Here is a 20191-nt window from a genome sequence, read left to right on the forward strand (position 1 = left end):
AATGGGCAGTTTAAATTTTTCTTAAATAATTGTTAATATATATAAAATTACATGTTAATGATAGAAAAACTAAACATGTCAAAACGGGTTGACGCCTAAAACGCAGACCCGACTCATTTAAAAATCGTGACAGTTGACACTATTATGACTCAAACCCACTAACTTCATATCTTTTTCGAGTCGTGTAGAGATTGCCACCCCTAATATTAATATATCTAATACATTACTTAAATGTGAGAATTTATCCTTTAAAAATGGGTGGTCATCATTAGGGTAGAGAAAGCAATAAATTGGAATTTATTAGGACCGATGCTACGAGCTTCGAAAATTCAATGGGATCTTCAAAAAATTGATCATTATGAGTGTTACGACGAATTTGATTGAGTATGCCTAATATTTTTGGTAATTTCAAAGGCTTCTTTATCTCTTCATGTTCAAAAAAATAAAATTGTTTAGATCTAACGGGACCAGATCTCATCACTTTTTTTCCTTTCAAAAGTCAGATCATAATACAAATATCTATTTGGTTTTGAACATATTAAAAAATTATTAGTATTTCAACAAAAAAAAAGAGGTATTTTCTCCATTTTCTTGTGTCAAAGTTTAGGAAGACAGATAATCCATCTTACAATCTTTTGGTTCTCTCATTTTTCTCTTGCCTTATATTCTCCTCCTATATATCTATTCTTAATCTAATTTGATTGTATTAAATTAGAATAATAAGAATAATAATTGAATAAAAAAATAGGGATATATTTCCAAGTATTTACCATTTAGAAATAGTGACATAGCCATACACCCCGATTGGATGCAAGTATCAGAAAATATTAAATTAGATTGAAAAACATACGAATAATTCCAATAAACGATAAACTACGAGAAAGTCGTTTGAAATAATTTGTACATGTTCAATGAAAGTGGATCATAATCCTAGTTAGAAAAAATATTAAATTAAAGATAAAAAAATGAGAGAAAGACCTAATAGAAAATGATTGGATGTAGTAAAAATATATCGAAACTCATTTTTAACAAAAGATTAATGATAATTTAACTCAAAAGTTTTCGCTCCGACCTGTAATTGATCGTCGTGGAAAATGCATAGAATCGTAGATCTTTTTCATTATGAATCCCGAAGAAAAAGATTTATGATTTTGTGCGCTTGTCAACATCCAAGAAGTGAATAATTTTGAGTTGCCAATAAAAGAAAGTTTTTGATTTGGACAAAAATCAATTATGTCGATAAACGACTTCAAGAATAAAACGTTTTCTTACAATATAAGTATACCTAGAGGTCCAAAATGACCAACACGGACACCGCGCCTAATTTCGTTAAACTATCACTAATTTAAAATTACAAAATTACCCATTAAACAGTACATTATCCCTCTTCAAATGAATTAGAGATAAAAGGGTAATACCGTCAATTCAATTTTCCAAACATGGAGGAGAGAAACTGAGAAAGCAATCGAAGGGCATTTTCGTGATAATAAGGAAAATCAGGTGGTATTTAATAGTGCGTCAGCTTAAATTCCAAAACAGAGACACACGGAGAGCGAATCATGGTTCCCTTCTTCCGCCTATAATTCCTGCACAGAAGCAAATGTGCAGACAAGTAGTACTCAAACACGCCTTCTAGTTGAAGCTTTCGTCTCTATTTCTCCTCTTTAATCGATCTGAACTTCTCTCTCTCGTATTGTTTGGATTTGATAGAGGAAGAAGAAGAAGAACAGAGTGAAGATGGCTTCAGAGCTGATTTACAGAGGCCATGAAACCCAATCTCAAGCCAATATTTATTCCCCAAAGCGACCCAAACCATGGCTCTCTGTAACTCGCCCGATACGCTACATACTTCGCGAACAACGAATCTTATTCGTTCTCATAGGCGTCATCATCGCCACCATCTTCTTCACTCTCCTCCCTTCTTATCCTTCTCATTTTACCCAAACCTACAACCAAATCCCCGACTCGTACTTCCATTCCAAATCGACTCAGTTGCCTCACCGGGTCGTTTCCGATTACCGAATTCGTTTCGGTTCTGTGAATTCTGGTGGGAAGGTTCCTTTGGGTCTCAAACAAAAGAGGTTACGGATCGTTGTTACTGGTGGGGCCGGATTCGTAGGGAGCCACCTTGTGGACCGTCTGATTGGACGAGGTGACAGTGTGATCGTCGTTGATAATTTCTTTACTGGAAGTAAAGAAAACCTGATGCACCATTTCGGAAACCCTAGATTCGAACTCATACGCCATGACGTAGTCGAGCCTTTGTTGTTGGAAGTTGATCAGATCTACCATCTCGCTTGCCCTGCATCACCAGTACATTATAAGTTCAATCCAGTCAAGACCATCATATCCTTTCTTTGATTCGATTATGGGTTCCGTTTCAATTTTAGAATTATTATAGTTTTCGATTGGTTTTTTTCTTTCTTTTTTTTTTTTTTTTGGGTTTTTTTTCCTTGACTCTTGTTCTAGGGTTTACAAGACGAATGTGGTTGGTACTCTGAACATGCTTGGACTAGCGAAGAGAGTTGGTGCGCGGTTCTTGCTAACGAGCACCAGTGAGGTGTACGGTGATCCTCTTCAACACCCACAAGTCGAGACTTACTGGGGAAACGTCAATCCCATCGGTGAGTGTCAGATTCCGTTTTCTCCTTCTTTTTCTTGCCGTTAAAGAGAGATCTGACGGTTCTGCCAGTTCTGTTTCTCTGTTCTAACGTGCGCCGCTTCAGCGCACGATAGTAAGATTAGCTGCCTTGTATCTAACTTGCAACTGGAGAACACAAGCCAAAAGCGAAAGTCGGTTCTTTTTTACTTACAAAATGGTTTAGAATTTAGAATGGGAAGCGGTCGGACTCGGACCTGGTTTCTGTTCCTCACGTGCGTATTTTAGCAAAAGTCATTGTTTCTTAAAGACCCACTTCAGTGATACTGAAAATTTCTATTCCTCATTTTATTTATTTATGTTTTTTTTTTTTTAATTTATTTATTTATAGAAAAAAGAATAATTCTTGTAAATAACTAAACATGATAGTCGTCCCCATTTATTGAGAAAAAAAAAAGCTTTTTGTCTTGTCTAAAGTAATGGAAAATTTGGGGTAATTTTGTATTTTATTTGTTTCAATTTTTTTATTTTTTTCTCTTTAATTTAAAAGTTGTGTCTGCTTATTGAATGAGCATGATTCATGAACACCGGGATCTGACACACAAGGAGATCTTCTGCCGTGGGTGGCTGGGATCTAACACAAATTGCTGGATGTGGTGGGCAGGTGTGAGGAGTTGTTACGATGAGGGGAAGCGCACTGCAGAGACATTGACTATGGATTACCACAGAGGAGCTGGGGTTGAGGTGAGGATAGCTAGGATCTTTAACACTTATGGACCTCGTATGTGCATTGACGATGGGCGCGTTGTCAGTAATTTTGTTGCTCAGGTGAGTTCTAATTTTTTTAATTATTTATTTTTATGAAAAATTCTAACTTTTATTTTGTTAATTGATAATTAAACAACATTTTTAATATTATTAATGATTCATATAATTATATTTGTAGGCATTGAGGAAAGAACCAATGACAGTTTATGGAGATGGGAAGCAAACAAGGAGTTTCCAATATGTTTCCGATCTGGTAAATACATTTTTTTTTTAATTCCTATTTTTCTTTAATAATCTTTTTTTTTTTGGTTGTCATGGGTGCTTTTCAGTTTTTATTTAGAAGTGTTGTTGAATGGAAGAACATGACAATAGTGTGTCATTAATTAATATTGTCCTAATGTTTCAAAACTAGACATTTTGGTTTGGGTCGCGATTGGAAACAAAATAAATTGACTTGAATGTGTCGATTGTGTCAGTCGAGGTATTCTTGATTTTTGATTGAGACATTGCCTAGAGACAAGATTTTAAACATTGATTAGTACTTGATAATGTGTTGGGTAAGATGTCTTGAATTGAGGTCCTGGTGGGTACTATTCATTAAATAGTGAATGTGGGCTTAGTTCAACCGTATAAATCTTGTGTTTCTTGTTTTTCATTGCGTGCAATGTTAGATCTTGGGATTTCGCTTTCATGATGGGTGCATGTTGGGTGTTTACAGGTGGAGGGTCTAATACGATTGATGGAAGGAGAGCATGTGGGGCCCTTTAATCTGGGTAACCCTGGTGAATTCACAATGCTTGAACTTGCACAGGTAACCCCCCATCCCTTAAAAACTAAAGAAAGAAAATCCAAGAGATTCTTTAAAGAATAATTGAAGAACAGTTCAAAAGGCTATTTAGATTTTAGATTCCATGTGAGTGCATTGTTGTAATAATAGTGGGGTAGTATTACTACTTTGTGAGATCTCAGTTTCAAGCTGATCCCAATTTGACTTGGCAGAGTCATAATGGGATTGTGTTTGAGTGAATTCTCAATATATATCTGGACTTCCCCATGGCTTGGCTGATGATTTTTGGGCACAACTTGGCAGAGTGATGCCAGAGTTGACTAGTTCCAATTGCATTTTTATTTTTGTTATATTTAAATTGGTATTATTGATATATCAGGAACAAATAGTTTTTTGAAATCTAAATTCTAAATTAATAAGGATGTTGAATTTATTTAAACCTGTTTGGGAGGGATTGACTTGACTGGTTCAAACCTGAATAAGTTGCTCCAAACATGGATACACACCTGCTTTAGACGTTCCCAAGAATTGGTCCTATAATCCATAAGTTAGAAAGCTTTTTGGCTGAGGGATTGTGCAGTGTGTGCGAATACTTAAATTTCAAAACAAGCAAAACACCTGACATTGACTTTGAATGTAATTTGGGGTCTTGGTATTTGGGATGGATGCAGGTGGTGCAGGAGACGATAGACTCGAATGCAAAGATAGAGTTCAGACCCAACACAGAGGATGACCCACACAAGAGGAAGCCAGACATCTCCAAGGCTAAAGAGCTACTGGGTTGGGAACCTAGTGTTTCACTGCGCAAGGGTCTTCCTCTCATGGTCTCTGATTTTCGACGCCGCATCTTTGGAGACCACAATGAAGGCGGTGGTTCCTCTAAAATTTCCTCTACCTCATCCTAGGAACCAAAAAATAAAATTAGGCTTAGTACCTTGCTTGGAGAGACCACCACCTTCTTCCGCCCCATCTTCTCTCCTCTAATGAAATGGCACAGCAGCAACAACACCTACAGCAAGTGTCCTTCCCAGTGTCAATCAGAATATCCTTACTGCTTGATTGGCTTTCTAGACAATCTCTTTTATCTGAGAATGACATTCGAGTTAATTAGTAGTTGTGATAACAGAGGCCTTTAATATATTTGTAGCTTATTATTACTGATTATCAATCTGCAGTTTCTAGTACTTGGAGAGGTTGGGTTGTCTTCTTTCCTCTCCTCTACTAGTGAGGTTTGTTTGTGACTGAAATATTATGAGCTGCCATGAACACATTTTGTTTACCAGACTGCTTGTTTTTAGACGGAGTTCGAATGGAGTAATAAGATCATGCCATGGCTGTTGTTTTCATCTTCAACATTTTGGGTCTTTATTTACTTTGGGAGATGGTGCAACTACAAAGACTGGAAAGTGGTAACCTTTTTACAGTGCATCTCAAATTAATGAATCTATTAAAGCTCTTTTCAGGCACAAGAGTTGGTCAAGACTTCATGTTACATGCATGTGCCGCCTTGAGATTTGAATATCTATTCTTGTGGGTTGGAGATGTAAATTTTAATTGAACTCTAAACCATTGATCGTGGGAATTGGACAATCATTAACGGCAATAAGCAAATGTAAATTTTCATACCTTGAGCCGTTGAAATTCAGATCTACTACTCTCTTATCACAACTTTATTTGACTTTTTTTAATGTATGCAAAACGATTAATTGGGAACATAGATGAAGAGAGGAGAAGCATCAGAGCACTAGAAATGATTTTATCAAATTTCAAAAATCATGACAAACGGTTGAATTTAACTATGGGTCCATGAACACAATTTTAGAAGGGAAGGGTGAAACTGTTTAAGATAAATGAATCTCATCTAAATTGAGCCTTAGCTTTGTTACTGTAGAGTCTAAACTAAATTGAGCAGGAAAGTGTAATTAAGAAACTCATCAACATAGAAGTTGAGATGATTTCTGAAGATCGGAGGACTTCCACAATGTGTGATAAATGATAAATCTCCCGGTCTTGAATCAAACTTTTGTAATGTTTGAATGGTGTGTTTCAATCTTTAATTGGAGTGCCAATGGCAGCTATCTTTTATTTTTTATCCATGATATAAAAAAGAAGTACAAAATTGACTCAAAAGATACTCAAATTCACTCAACTGATGTAGATTGTGCACCGAATCATAGAGTTTTTATTTCATGATAATCAAGAGGAGAATATCTATGATTCTTTGCATATTTCACGTCTATTGAGTAGATTTGAGTATTTTTTCTGAGTCAGTTTAGCATGACTCAGAGAGAAAAAAAAAAAAAAGGATAATTCTTATTTTTAATGAGACTAAGGTTGTGTTTGATAACACTTTTGAAGTCTGAATGAAGGTGGTCCACCTTTAAAATTCAAACTTTAGAAATTTTATTTTCGTTTTAAATTTCAGATTTCAAAATCGAAATTCAGAAATTTTAAATCAGCGATGGGGGTCATTGGATGAAACTCCGGAGAAATCTGATTTCTACTTTTCAAATATTACCAAACATAGTCTTAATAGGTAAAAGGTCAAGGAATGAAATTAATATTTGTTTATGAATTATGGGGAGGCATTTGTTGTATAAGAAGACTTAATAGGTAAAGGTTAAGGAATGAAATTGATATTTTTTATAAATTATAGGGAGGCATATGTACATCAATACTGTTATAAACCCTAACCCTAACTCTTGTCTTCCTCTCCGGCAGCTTCAACAAATCCTAATTTTCTGTATATTTGCAGAAGGGGAAGAGAGGAGGCGAAGATGAGTCGTGGCAGCGCAGTCGGCCCCAAGGGGAAGAAGAAGGCTTCAACATTCGTAATCGACTGTGCGAAGCCAGTTGAAGATAAGATAATGGACATTGCTTCGTTGGAGAAATTTCTCCAAGAGAGGATCAAGGTTGGTGGTAAAGCTGGTGCCCTAGGTGACGCCGTTACTCTTGCACGTGACAAGAACAAAATTACCGTTACTTCTGATACCAACTTCTCTAAGCGGTACTTCTTATCTATCGATTGTATCTATTAATTTTATTTCCTTTATGGTATGTAGATCTTGAAAATGGTTCAATGTTGCTTTAAAAAATAAAAAAATAAAAAAATAAAAACAAAAAATCACATTTGATGAATGGTTGATATCAGAAGAGGATTTAACAAAATGGGTTTGGATCACAACATATGGAATCACTAAATAATCTGTTTGGGTTTGATGAATTTAGAAGATATCTTATGTTGAAGCTACTTTGTTGAATTTGATTGTATAAGGAAACTGATAGTTGTGAGAATGTATGTGGAAACTCAGTTTTGGCTCTAAAATGATTTGAAAAAAAAAAAATGCCCAAAACAGGGTAAAGATGTGCATTGGATTGAAGATATGGCTCAAGATATTAGGGTTGTATGGTGAAGTATGATCCATGTTTCTGAACCCAATATTTGGAATTGGCATAAATAGTGATTTGATGTAAAAAATAAAAAATGGATTATCGGTCTTCCCGCAGCGGTAGCGGTTTGTATGATTTTTAAAACATTCAAATTGTGTACAAAATATTTTCATGTTTGGTGGCCACCAAGATCAGTTTGTTCTAATTTATGACTTCGTGCATTAGGAGGGGATGATTTTTTGCCTGGGGTATTTTCTTTTTTGATATTGTGGGTATCCTCACCCTTTGGGTAGGATTAATTCCGCGGTCACAAGCACCGCTCCCTCGGAAAGTCCTACTTGCAACAGGTTAAGTCGAGGGTCAACCAAACCCTGGAGAGTGGCCACAAGAAATTTATAGCTTCGTGGGGTTTCAAACACTTGACCTAGGTACTTATTTGGGTGGGAGCTGTAGGAATGAATTACTTATTCTGATTTAAGTATTACTCTCCACACATGCTTGCATACAGATGTGTTTGTAGTATGGTATGTGTGTTTTCCATGAAAATCAAAAGCTTGTGTAGATCGCCTAGGTGATGGTCTAAAACCCAAGTTGTGCAAGAGCTCTGATTCTAAATTATCTTGATTCATTCTCTCATGAGGAATTGCCAAAACATTTGACTCTTCATGCATCCCAATAAAAAGGATTAGTAAAAAATAAATAATAGATAGTAATTGGATCGGTTTGAAAATAAATGAGTTGCTAGTTGTAGAATATTATTCCCATCAGACTTGAACTTAACTAAAATACTAAAATAACAAAGGTTTGGAGAATTTACCCCCTTTTTGGGTATTATAGACTCTTCAGTAAAATGACTAATTTAGTGATTTTTTTACTCTTGAAAAGGGGTTTTCCCCAATAGGATGTCTGAGGGTTTTTGGTTATTAAGTTTTCAGGGTAGCTTCCCCCCCCCCCCCTAAATGTAAGGGTTAGAAAAAGTATGTGCATCCCCACTTAATGGAAAATTTCTGGGGCATTCTCACATCTTTAATGAGCATTTGTTTTTGCATTTGGTAGACTGATATTTGTTGAGTAAATTTTAGTTATTGAAAATATTATGTTTTTCTCATTCTTCACCTCACTTTTTTACTGTGTGAAATAAATTGTCTGGGTTTTATTTTTTAATAGGTGGAGGTGAGTGGGGGAAATGTTGCTAGGTGGACTCTTGCTAGATAATGAGATCTAAATAAATGTGGACAATTTTATTAAGACTCAATTTGGCAGCATTGCTGCATGAATTATTATTATTATTAGAGTCATGCTGGAGTGACCTCAAGATTGGACCTCATATCGCACATCTTGACATGAAAGTGGATAGGAGCCATAGATGCTTTTTGACTCATATCTCAAGGAAAAGCATCTATGGTTCCCCTACACTTTCATGTCAGAGTGTGCGATGTAAAGTCCAATCTTGAGGTCACTTAAGCATTATTCTTATTATTATTATGTTTTTTTTTTTGCAAGTGGTTAGTAATTAGTTGAAGGAACTTGAAGGCTTGTTTTAGGATTGGTGGATGGAGCTGGAGATCTGCTTAGTTCTCGTAGAGTTTTATGATATTTTTCTTGAGATCGGTTGTTTATGCTCTACTTTATCTCCAGTGATCTAATATTTTCTTTTCTATCACTCGTTAATTCTGGCTCTATTCGATTTTCAAATACTGTTGAATTACTCTCCATTTGTACAATCTAGCCTGAAACATGTGGTGATCTTGCTTTATGCATATTATTCAGGTATTTGAAGTACTTGACGAAGAAATACTTGAAGAAGCACAATGTGCGTGACTGGCTTCGGGTGATTTCTTCCAACAAAGATCGGAATATTTATGAGTTGCGGTACTTCAACATTGCCGAGAATGAGGGCGAGGAGGAAGACTGATTGCGAGGATCTCCATTACTATTTTTTAGCCAAGTTTAATATTCTCTTGTTTTGGGTCATATTGATTCTTCATTTTTGGACTGTGTTGTCTTGGAATTTTGTTGTCTACTTGACTTGGAATTTGATTTTCCCATTTATGAGGTTCAGGAATGAGCTTTGATATAAAGACTGATTTCTTTTATTTATTTTTAGCTGGAAAAGGGCAGGTCATAGATAGGGGGAGGAGTGAGTAATTCACTAAGAAAAAGGATTGGGAGTGACCCTACCTTAAATCCTTTAATTAAAAGGGACGCACTATTTGCACCCATTTTATTTCTCGTACGAGTAAAACTCTCACACCCACACCCACCATCTCAACCGAATCTTAGTCGGTCTCCTTCTTCTTCTTCTTCTCTCTCTCTCTCTCTCTCTCTCTCTCTCTCTCTCTCATTCTTCTTTGCATCTACGTAAGTTTCGACAAGAGTTTCAACAAAGATTTTGTGGTAGAAGTAGCAATACCCTTAGGGTATGTTTGATTGCATGGAAAGTCACTTTCCATGGAATTTGAAATCTATGGAAAATTAGTTGTGGAAAATAGGTAGGGTTGGAAAATCAAATTCCATTGTTTGATTTCGCATGGATAAAATCATGGAAAAATATAAGAAAAAAGAAAAAGAGGAGAAGGAGGAAGAAGATGATAGGAGGGGGAGAGGAAGAAGAAGATGACGAGGAAGAGGGAGGGGGGAGGATGTGGCGACGAAGGTGGCAGCGACGGTGACTGCCATGACGACGGCGACGGTGGCGGCCACGACGGCGATGGTGGCGGCGACGACGGTGGCAGCGGTGACGGTGGCGACGGAGGTAAGTGAGGAAGATGGGAGGGAGAATGTGGTGGTAGTGGTGGCGGATGAGATGAGGGATGGAGAAGAATGAGAAGAAGAAAGATAGTAGGTGGTCGGAGACGGAGCCGATGGTGACGGCGATGGTGATGACGACGATGACGAGGTTAGTATAATGGTGATGGTGATGGTGGTGGTGGTGGTGGTGGTAGTGGTGGTGATTGTGGTGGTGGTGGTGGTGGTGGTAGGGAAGAATTGGTGATGGAAAATATGGGTGGATTTCATTTTCCCACCCATATGGGTGGGAAAGTGAAATCCATGATTTAGTGGACTTTTTGAATGGGGTGGAAAATGAATTCCATTTCCATGTGCAATCAAACACTTGAAAAATATCATTTTCCATGGAAATTGATTTTCCACCCTATTTTCCATGTGCAATCAAACATACCGTGTAAGATAGGTTAATTGTGATGTGGAAACCTCAACTTTTAATTAGGAGTTGCTAGAGAATCTCTATGTGAAAAAGAACAAACAAAAAAAAAATCAAATCAAATCAATAGAAACTTCATTTGGTAGGTCAATATTAAATTCTCCAACATAGATTTGGTAGGATTTTACCAAATCAACCTAAAAGGACCAATTGAGTTCCTACAATGTCCCATTCGGTAGGTTTCTGTCGAATCCTTTCAAGTGGATTCAATAGGATCCTACCAAGTCCCAATGAAAATTTTGGTATCTTCCTACCAAAATTACTCACTAATTTGGTAAAAACTTAGTTAGGGTCAACCAGGATTGGTGCTTTTTGATTGAGTGACTAGATGGCTCAAATTAATCAATTCCGTCTGGGAACTGTTCACTATTTCAATCAACATTAATTTTAACCTTTGTCTTCGATGAGAAGTTCTCATCGGCTTCTCTCTAGATGTTTCCTTCCTTGTTACCATCGGTTGTATCCTGCATTGGCTGAACGCTATGGGGTACCTCCTAAGGATTTGCAGACAAGTCTATTAGCATATTTCCTCTGCATCGCTTCTCTTACATATAAAACTTTTCTTCGATTAATGCCATTTCTCAAACATCTTCTCCACACGCAAGCCAAAACCACCCAATTGCAGTTTTCATACAACAGTTATTCTAAATGAGATTTAAGTGTAATATTTTCAAAGAAAATGTTTCTAATAACTAACATCATTTCAATAGAAAGAGGCAGTGTTGGGCTTATTTAAAGGAAGTATGTGCTGCAAGCACTTTATTCTATCAGAAGGTGAAGACAAATCAGGTCAACAAGAATAAGATAATCCAATAATCAAGGGAAAAAATGCACTCTACTCCAAATCATAACTTGACAATGCATAACTCGACATTTCCCACTGCTCTTCACAATCTAAGATACCACCCACTAAATGTTTCTCAATTGAGTTTCTCCTCAAGCAAGGGCACCTGTGCAAGCTGTTGCTGGAGCACCTTCAAGCATTTTCTTGGCGGAGCTGTACTTCTTGGTGATGAATCTGAAACCAGCACAGATGAGAAACATGAGAACAGGCATAAATGCAATGCAAGTACAGATAATTTAAGGCTTGGATCTATAGCTCAGTTAGTTCGCACATTGCAAAGCAACTTTGAGGAGTCCACCTTTTTGCCACCCCCCCCAAAAAAAAAAAAACAGATGAAGAAAATGCAGTAGGTAGCCCTGTTATTTTGAAAACTGACGAGAAATCATACAACAGGAAAAAAAATGTACTCGAGGGAGTAGATCCTCAGAACTGTCTACCAATGACACTAGTACTTGTGGAGCTCATTCAGCTTGAGTAACTCATACACCAGTAATTGGCCAATCAGATGGCTGGACAATTATTAAAGATATGAGCGATGGTCCAGAAAACATAGTGTATGACAACTAGTAGGCTTTCTTTAGCATATCAGATAGGGACCTTAGCCTTTCTCATCACAAAATCAAACGCATTGCACAAAAGCAGGAATGTGATACCTCTGAAATTCCTCTTGGATGAGAAGGAAACATGAACAAACCCTACTCTTTGAGGGGGAAAAAAAGCTTTCGATGGTATGTAGAGTTTACCTGAAGAAATCCCTCCATAACAATTCAGACATCAACCAGCTCATTCCAGTGACAGAAGTGCTACTACCACCATCTTTCCGTGTTGAGGCAGCAGAAGAAACCATTCTAGAAATCACAATTCAATTCCAATTAAGAACAGCTAGTACAGATCTCATGAACTACAAGATATTATAGATCGAGTGTAAAGAGTATGGTAAACCTTGTGGTAGATTTGTTCAGCTCGTCGAATATGGAACGGGGAGAGATGCACCCCGTGGTTAGCCATGGTGAGATTTTGCATGCAAAATTTGCACCACATATGCTAGCCATGCTGCCATCCTTGTTCCTGTTTTGTGGTTGTGCCCAGCATTCGGCTGCTATTTTTCTAAGCCTCTGCAGTGCTTCAGTTTCACCTCCCATAAGAGAAGCATTGGTACCAGATTTTCTATCCTGTGTTACAAGAAATGACCTTATTATTTCAGTGAGGATACATTAATCACGATAAAATTATATCATTTTTTTGTTTGAAAGAAAAATTCATTAACAGCCAAAGTTTGTTAATATTGGAAATCAAATATGAAAACCGCTTGGATACCAAGTAATTATGCGTTTGACACAGTTACAAGTTACAATTATTATATTCAGTATTGTTGGGTGAGGAATGCGAAATAAATTCATGTTTAAGCACCTTTCTTATTCATTTTACTCTCAATCCGAATTCACAAAGGAAGAAATATAAAAACTATTCGGGTCCATCCCATTAAGAATTATTCTTTCCTAATCAAATTTATACTTCCACTAACAAAATTACCTTGAACCAGATTATACCCAGAACAAATTGAAGCTAGATTCCTACTGTAAATACATAAAACATGATTAAAATTAGAATGAAAGATAAAACATAGCAGATCAAGAACCAGAACACAAACCTGAGACATTTTCGCAGTTGGGCTGAAACCTAGATCTGACAATGACGGTATCTCCCCAGGCTCCACATCCCCTCTCATAGGCAACCCCTTCAATTGATCCGGCGCTTCCATTGTCTTCCTAACCTCTACCCTTTGTACCTTCTCCCTAAAATCATTATAATTCATCGGCATCTCCTCTAATTTAAACGTAAAATCATCAACATGATACAATGTACTCCCCCAGAAATACTTAACTTCCACTCCTTCTTCCTTCATCGCCACCTCGATCTTCTCCTCCAATTGAACCTCATTCTCCGAGATCTCTCTATGGGCATAAACCGCATTGGCCCCAATCGCCTTTGCAAGCTCAACCAACACAATCTCTGGTTTCCCAATCTTAACCACAAGATCAGAACCTCTAGATTGGAGGTTTCGTCGAAGATCGGCTACCGATTCAATCAAGAAGGTCGCATGATTGGATACATTAGTGTAGTCCCGAGGGTCAAAACAGTAGACAGGGAGTACGGAAAATGACTCGTTGTTGGCCGAATTGAGGCATTCGTTGTCGAGTACACGGAGATCATTTCGGAACCATACGATCGATGATCGACGGATGGCAGCGGCGTTGGATGGATCGGAGGAGCGGTGGGGACCATTGGAGAGGGGGGTTTGGAGTGTGGAGGCCGATATGGTAGATTTGATGGATGGTTTGGGAGGACGAGAAAGGGAGGATGAGGAGAGAAAGATTTGGGAGACTTGTGACGGAATTTTGAGTTTGTAGGAAGGAGAGGAGAGTAAGGAGGAGGGTTTGGGTGGGAGAAGGAGATGAGTGGGGAGGATGTTTGAGAGGGAGAGAGAGATTGAAGCTGTGGAGAAGAGAGGTTGTAGTACTGTTGTGGGATTGGAGGGTTGAATGGTAATTTCAGATTGGTGTTCTTCTACCAGATTGCTCTCTGGTTTTTCTAGGGTTTGCTGGTTTGGATCCATTTTAGGGTTTTTAGAGAGGGAGGATAAGCTGCTGCTGCTGCTGTTTCTTCTTCTTCTTCTCCTCTCTCTCTCTCTTTTCTACGATTTGTTTAAATGTGTCCACCTCTTCCACCAACCACCAAACGTTCAACGTCATAGAACAACCAGTGTTCTATTGCAACGCCAACTTTTACTTATAAAACACCACTGCATAGAACACTATGGGAACAGTTAAGTTAAACAAAAAAGCCTCTTATTTTATATTGAATCAAAACATCACAAAAAATAATAGTTAAATTTTTTTTTTTAAATATCCATAATGTTAATATCAAACAAAATCCTTATTAAGGGAAATCTTCATTGAAATTTGAGTATGAGGGTGAGGAAACTCTTGTTTACCTACAAATTCAAATAAGAACATGTTGAAGATCAATAAAATTTAACAAGGTTTTTATTTTGCTTTGAGATTTTTCCATTTATTGTCCTTGTATGTGTCACAACGTCGTCCATAAAAACTCTCCTATATTCAGTCGTTGTTGACTAGGGCATCTTTGTATGGATGTGAGTATGGCCACATGATTTTATTTGAAAAGGGAAAGAAGAGTGTCTATAGGGTGAAAATTTAAATATATAGAGGGTTATGTTTGGCAGCCAACGCCTTTGTCCTATATGTGTTAGAAGTTTCAGAATGAGCTGATTTTTGCGAGTGTGATCTTTATGGTGAGGAGATCATCCTCAATAAAAATTAATACAATCCAAAACTTTTAACACCATCAAAAGTGGTTTAGAATTGTGGATCGTCAATTTTTTTATCTTTAATTTGTAAATCACTTCTGATGGAGTTAGAAATTTCAGGCTCCATTGATTTTTTTGTAAGGATGGTTTCCTCACCATAGAATCTATCCTCACAAAAAATAAGTCAAATCCAAAACTTTTAAGCTACATGGGACAAATTTTGACTCCCTAACATTGGTTGTCGAACGCTACCCACATACATACATACATATATTCTCACATTTTATAAATTTACTATAGTTCACTCATGCCTACAACATGGGCATCCTCTTTGGAGTTATGGGGGTAAAAGCGAAAAAAAATTAAAATTTGAGGGGTATTATTTAAAAAAGAGTCGTGATTTTCTAACTCTCCCTCTAACACACGTTCCTTGACATGGCATGGGCTACAACCATATATTTTTTTTCCTTGGGATACACAATTGGACATCCCCATAAAATAGTGCAATTGTGAATCCTAAGGGTAAAAAATCTATGATTCTACTACTTGCCACATCAAGGGCGGGTGTCAAAAAATTATTATTCCTAAAAAAAAATTAGGTTAAGGGGGTAAAAGAGGAATATAGTAAAGTTAGAAGGGGTGAAGAATAAAGGTGTGGGTCCCACAAAAATTGTAGTTCAATAGAATATTTATCCCCACAAAATTGTAGTTGACTAGAAAATTTATCACTCACAAAACTTTAGAACTATGAGCCTTATAATTGTGTTTTAAGATACTGATTTAATTTTACTTGTTAAAATATTATAAGAAAAAATTGGTGTGCTAATAGAAGTTCTGTAAAGGAAGTTAGGTGAACGTCTGTTAAGGAAACTTGATTTGGGCGCAGTCGTTTGTTGAACACGTAAGTGTCAAACTTCGTTGGACCAAAACTCTTCAATCTTTTCTGACATAGGATGGGCCAAGGATACAAATAAAGCGGTTTTGATTTGATGCTGTTGGACTATGGAGAATGGACCTTTCATCAACTTCTCCGATCCATCATCCCGTTATCATGGGCTCATTGCTTTGGTCCATATGTAGATGTAGTGTGGGACCCGGGTTCAACATTCAAACGTTATGGGTTAGTGGGCCCGACATACCGACCCACAACTAGATGATCCACAGCAAAAAATATTCTCCGATGTGATGAAGAGGTCTTTGTGGGCCCATGTTTTGTACGTTCGCCACGTGTGCAATAAAGTTTTTAAATCGATTTTGTTTATTTGCTTCAATTTCAAAAAGTGTGGACTGTGAAACAGCTGATAAAGAAACGTTAGTTATAAGGACTCTTCTGTTTATAGAATCATTTAGTATTTGATTTGGTTATTAGATCTGCTTTAATGATGAGTGAAATCTAACTGTCTTATGGATGTTTGAATTTCATTTTTTGAAAGTTAAAATAAAAAATAAAAAAATTAGTGATATCAAATTGATTTTAACAAACATTTCATCGAATATTTGGCGTGGAACACATAGGTAAAATCAATTTGACAACACTATTAAATTTGTGAGACAAAGAACCAATTTTAGATTTTGACTTGATTTGTAGTATAGAGGTGAGAAATTTTGAGATCTTTGTTGAAACAAAATACCTCCCTTTGAGGAAAGATTACCAACACTTCCTCTACTCGTGAAGCGAGCTAGCCTAATAGCTGGCACCAAAGGAGAGTCTTTTAACCAGCCAAAGGAATTGAAAGTTTCCGTAAACGTTTAATGGGTTTGTTATTATGGCACGATCATGGGTCGAGGTAACCTTTATAATTGCGACACATGGTAAAGGTGTGATCAAATGTTCATTTTATCATAATTTTGCAAAAGCTTGCCCTCCAAATAATGTCACTTAAATTCTGTTTGTTCTGAATCAAGACCTAACTCACCTGCGCTCTAATATCAATTGTTGGAACAAAAGGCTAATGCGATAGAACAATACTAGAATGTCAAGGTGAAAAATTGCAGCAAATTGAGAGACAGAAAATAATGAACCACATGAGAAATATAGTATTTATAAACCTACATAATTTACCGCTTAAGGCTTTGTACATCAATGTCAACAATCAAGAACTTCCACTATTTGATTGAGCGAATTAAACCCAAAACATTTTACTTAAAAGACCTAATTGATTACCAAATAGAGCCCTCTTAATATGACCTCCCGAATAGCCGACGCTTCTCGTACTTGGATCCAACTTCAATTATAGAGTACCCCATTTATACCACACTAAAAATCCAAAACCTCTGATGTTAGTGGGATTCTTCTGATGTGCCTAAGATTCTTCCCAGACCCCCTATATATGGAGAACCTGACACCAGTTCCACAAGAACTAGATTTCCAACTCTAGATAAAATGACTATGATAAGTCTGCCTTCCAACAATGATCCCTTCGTGCGATATGTTGATAGATGTCCAACTGCGCTTACATTCATGTTTAAACTCTCTCTTTGCTGCTTCGTGTCTTTTAGCCTTTCAAGGTTGTTAATTGAACCCACAAACGTTAACCAACCAACTACTCCAAAAGACCAATCTGCTGGAGAGGGGGAGAACCATGAATATAAGAGAATCGGTCACGAGGCTTAACTGGGGTATGACACTCCCAAGAGTGGAGGAAAATGTACACTCAAACAACAAATGTAAGAATTTGGGACAAGCCACACACCAGAACCGCTCCTTAAATCGTCATCTCCACTTTGGATTGAATTCACAGTCATGCTTCACCCCAAACAAGCTTCACTGAAAGTACCCCTCAAACTTGACTGCTGGATCTCTGTCTGCATTGAATCTCTCACCCGAAAGTTCTTGAAGCCGTCCCACCTCCTTATTAACTTTACTCATGGCATATTGGCATTAGTTTTTTTTAGTTTCCGATAGCTTGAACTAGCTCCCAACCAGAACTCCACTACATGACCACTAAAGCATTTTCCAAACCCATGTCGATTATCTTCGAGAGGCACAATACTTACGTGGTTCATTACTGAAGACTAAGCCAACAAGAGTCGATGATTGAGAACTTCCATGATGCGATTGAGCAAATAAGGAGTGACCAAAACCTCGACCTTTCTAAACCCAAATCAACATAACTCACAAACCATCCAATAAGTGAGGTATGCCCAAGGTACATCCTTTTTTTACCTGATAAGTACATGTCCCCCATGAGCCATATTTGACTGATTACAACCCACTTATTATCATGATGTAGAGACAATTCTTTGTGTATTTCTCTCTCTTTATTGTTGTTGGTTTCTTATTCTATGGTGTGGACTACTTGCATGGAAGCGACAATGGTCATCCCGCCTCATATCAGACCTCCAAGAATCGCAGAATTTCTTAAGCCGTATGTCTTGAAGATGCATTTTACAAACAAGTATGTGAGTGCCCAAGTTATCCACTCGCCAACTGCCACCATAGCCTCCTCTGCAAGCTCACAGGAGAAGGTGTTAAGGTCAAGCATGGAATCTACTCGGGACATTGCTGCAGCATCAAAGATTGGGAAGATACTTGGGGAGCGCTTACTACTCAACGACATCCCCGCAGTTTCTATTTTGTTGAAGAGTGAACAAAAATATCGTGGTAAGGTGAAAGCCCTTATTGATTCTTTGAGGAATGTAGGTGTGAAGCTAATATGAGCTGAATTCTCTTATGTTAGGCTTGCTTGGGAACAATATTACAATAGATTTTATCTTGTTGAGACTTTATGGTTATCTAAAATCTGCTTCTTGTTCTCAACTTTTTTAATCTAAGATTAATTTTATGGGACTTGAAGATTTAATTAGGTTATTGGTCCATCCAATACTCATAAATCTGGGATAAAACTAGTATCATTGGAAAACTCTTTTTAAGATTTTTATATTTAATTTTTTTTATAAATATGTATGTTATATTTAATTTTAGATTTTATCTACTAACATCTCTAGTATTGGTTTTGGGTGATTATTTGAGAATACCTCGTGTTTTCAAAGTGATGGCATACCCTCTTGTCCTCTGGTCATATATGAGATACTAATAGAAAATGACCTGAATGCCCTCATCTTCAACCTTTAGCGAAAAGCTTTCGATATTTCTCCCCAAAATCAGTTACCTTCAGAGTCTTCAGTAAACTCTTATTCTTGTAAATTATTTTTTAACCTATTGCAATTAAGCCAATTTTACATTTGAAGACAAGACCTTCCTTTGCTCTTTCTTGCTTGTAAGTTTATTTTTCAGCACTGGTTTTGGGCATTTGGAAGTTGGAAGACTCCGCAAGACGCTTATTTGGCGTATATATATATATTAATGGAATTGGTCGAGTTTTCAAAATGTGATCAATTTTTGATGAAATTCCTATTCCTGCTCATTCTCATTGTTCATTTTCAAATTGTGAAAATCTCATTGATATAAAGTAGCGAGATCTCTAATATAATTTTTTTCAAAATGACAATCTTACTATTTATAAAAGTGACGATCTTGCAAGTTCACAACTTTTTAACGAGATTGTCACTTTGAAAAAGAAAATGTCAGCAATCTCGGTATTAGATCAATAATTCTTCAGAAGTTATGTATGGTTTTTAATTATCATTATACCTTAAATGCAAAATAAAATTAGTCGATGTCGATGAACCCACTAAATGGGCCAATGACATAAACGCGTGCATTATAAAATGTTGTTGATGGAAAGTGACCTAAGTTGATTGATTCCTGATTTTAAAAGATAAATGAATTAATTGGTACCATTCACCAATATTATAATAGGATGATCCATACCGTCCACTAATATGATATATGACGGATAATACAAAGTAATATTTTTATAATTATATTATGATGATGATATTCTGACTCAAAAATTTTCACTCGTTCTATATTCAGTCAACATGGCAAGTGCATAGAACTGTAGATCTTTTTCCTTGTGCATTTCAAAGAAAAAGATTTATGAATCTATCCACTTGTCAGGTCAAAGTGAAAATTTTTGAGTCAGAATATTGTGACTTGTATTATAGGATTGAATAATTATTTTCTTACACCCCCGACGTGACATGTACTAGAATCATAGATATTTTTCATCGGTACCTTGAATTACACATATTTATGAGGATTCGTTGTTGTGTATCCCGAGGGAAAAAATTATGGCTCTAGCCCATGTCACATCATAGGGCCTACGGGAGCATGTGTCAGAGGGGGCGCTAGAAACTCACGACTCTATGGGATCAACTATTTGTAAATCACAAATAATCCCTTG

At 36.9% G+C, this 20191-nt stretch overlaps 3 protein-coding genes across 5 annotated transcripts; 2 read left to right on the forward strand and 1 right to left on the reverse strand.

Moving 5' to 3' along the window:
• The first annotated feature begins 1737 nt into the window (after positions 1 to 1737).
• Positions 1738 to 5422, forward strand: LOC147402468 (UDP-glucuronic acid decarboxylase 2-like). Its single transcript, XM_086444140.1, has 6 exons — positions 1738 to 2351; positions 2482 to 2624; positions 3264 to 3427; positions 3546 to 3620; positions 4086 to 4178; positions 4826 to 5422. Exons 1-6 carry the CDS (start codon positions 1738 to 1740, stop codon positions 5057 to 5059), a joined length of 1323 nt encoding a protein of 440 aa, XP_086300266.1. The 3' UTR covers positions 5060 to 5422.
• LOC147402469 (large ribosomal subunit protein eL22z-like) lies at positions 5423 to 9644 on the forward strand. 3 transcript variants are annotated; one of them, XM_086444143.1, is made up of 3 exons: positions 5423 to 5563; positions 6910 to 7161; positions 9315 to 9644. In XM_086444143.1, exons 2-3 carry the CDS (start codon positions 6932 to 6934, stop codon positions 9457 to 9459), a joined length of 375 nt encoding a protein of 124 aa, XP_086300269.1. In that variant the 5' UTR covers positions 5423 to 5563; positions 6910 to 6931; the 3' UTR covers positions 9460 to 9644. The 3 variants fall into 3 exon arrangements, with proteins under 3 accessions (XP_086300269.1, XP_086300268.1, XP_086300267.1); XM_086444142.1 differs by lacking the exon at positions 5423 to 5563 and adding an exon at positions 5626 to 5766; XM_086444141.1 differs by lacking the exon at positions 5423 to 5563 and having other exon boundaries at positions 6803 to 7161.
• A 1783-nt stretch (positions 9645 to 11427) lies between these two features.
• Positions 11428 to 14368, reverse strand: LOC147402470 (blue-light photoreceptor PHR2-like). The gene is made up of 4 exons (XM_086444144.1): positions 13263 to 14368; positions 12554 to 12783; positions 12355 to 12459; positions 11428 to 11785 (listed from the first exon to the last, which is right to left on the reverse strand). The coding sequence occupies exons 1-4, from the start codon at positions 14226 to 14228 to the stop codon at positions 11704 to 11706; spliced, it is 1383 nt and encodes a 460-aa protein (XP_086300270.1). The 5' UTR covers positions 14229 to 14368; the 3' UTR covers positions 11428 to 11703.
• Between the last annotated feature and the right edge of the window lie 5823 nt (positions 14369 to 20191).

Source organism: Akebia trifoliata, chromosome 5, assembly GCF_017979445.1.
Source record: "Akebia trifoliata isolate Shusen 1 chromosome 5, ASM1797944v1, whole genome shotgun sequence".
NCBI classification, from domain to species: Eukaryota; Viridiplantae; Streptophyta; class Magnoliopsida; order Ranunculales; family Lardizabalaceae; genus Akebia; species Akebia trifoliata.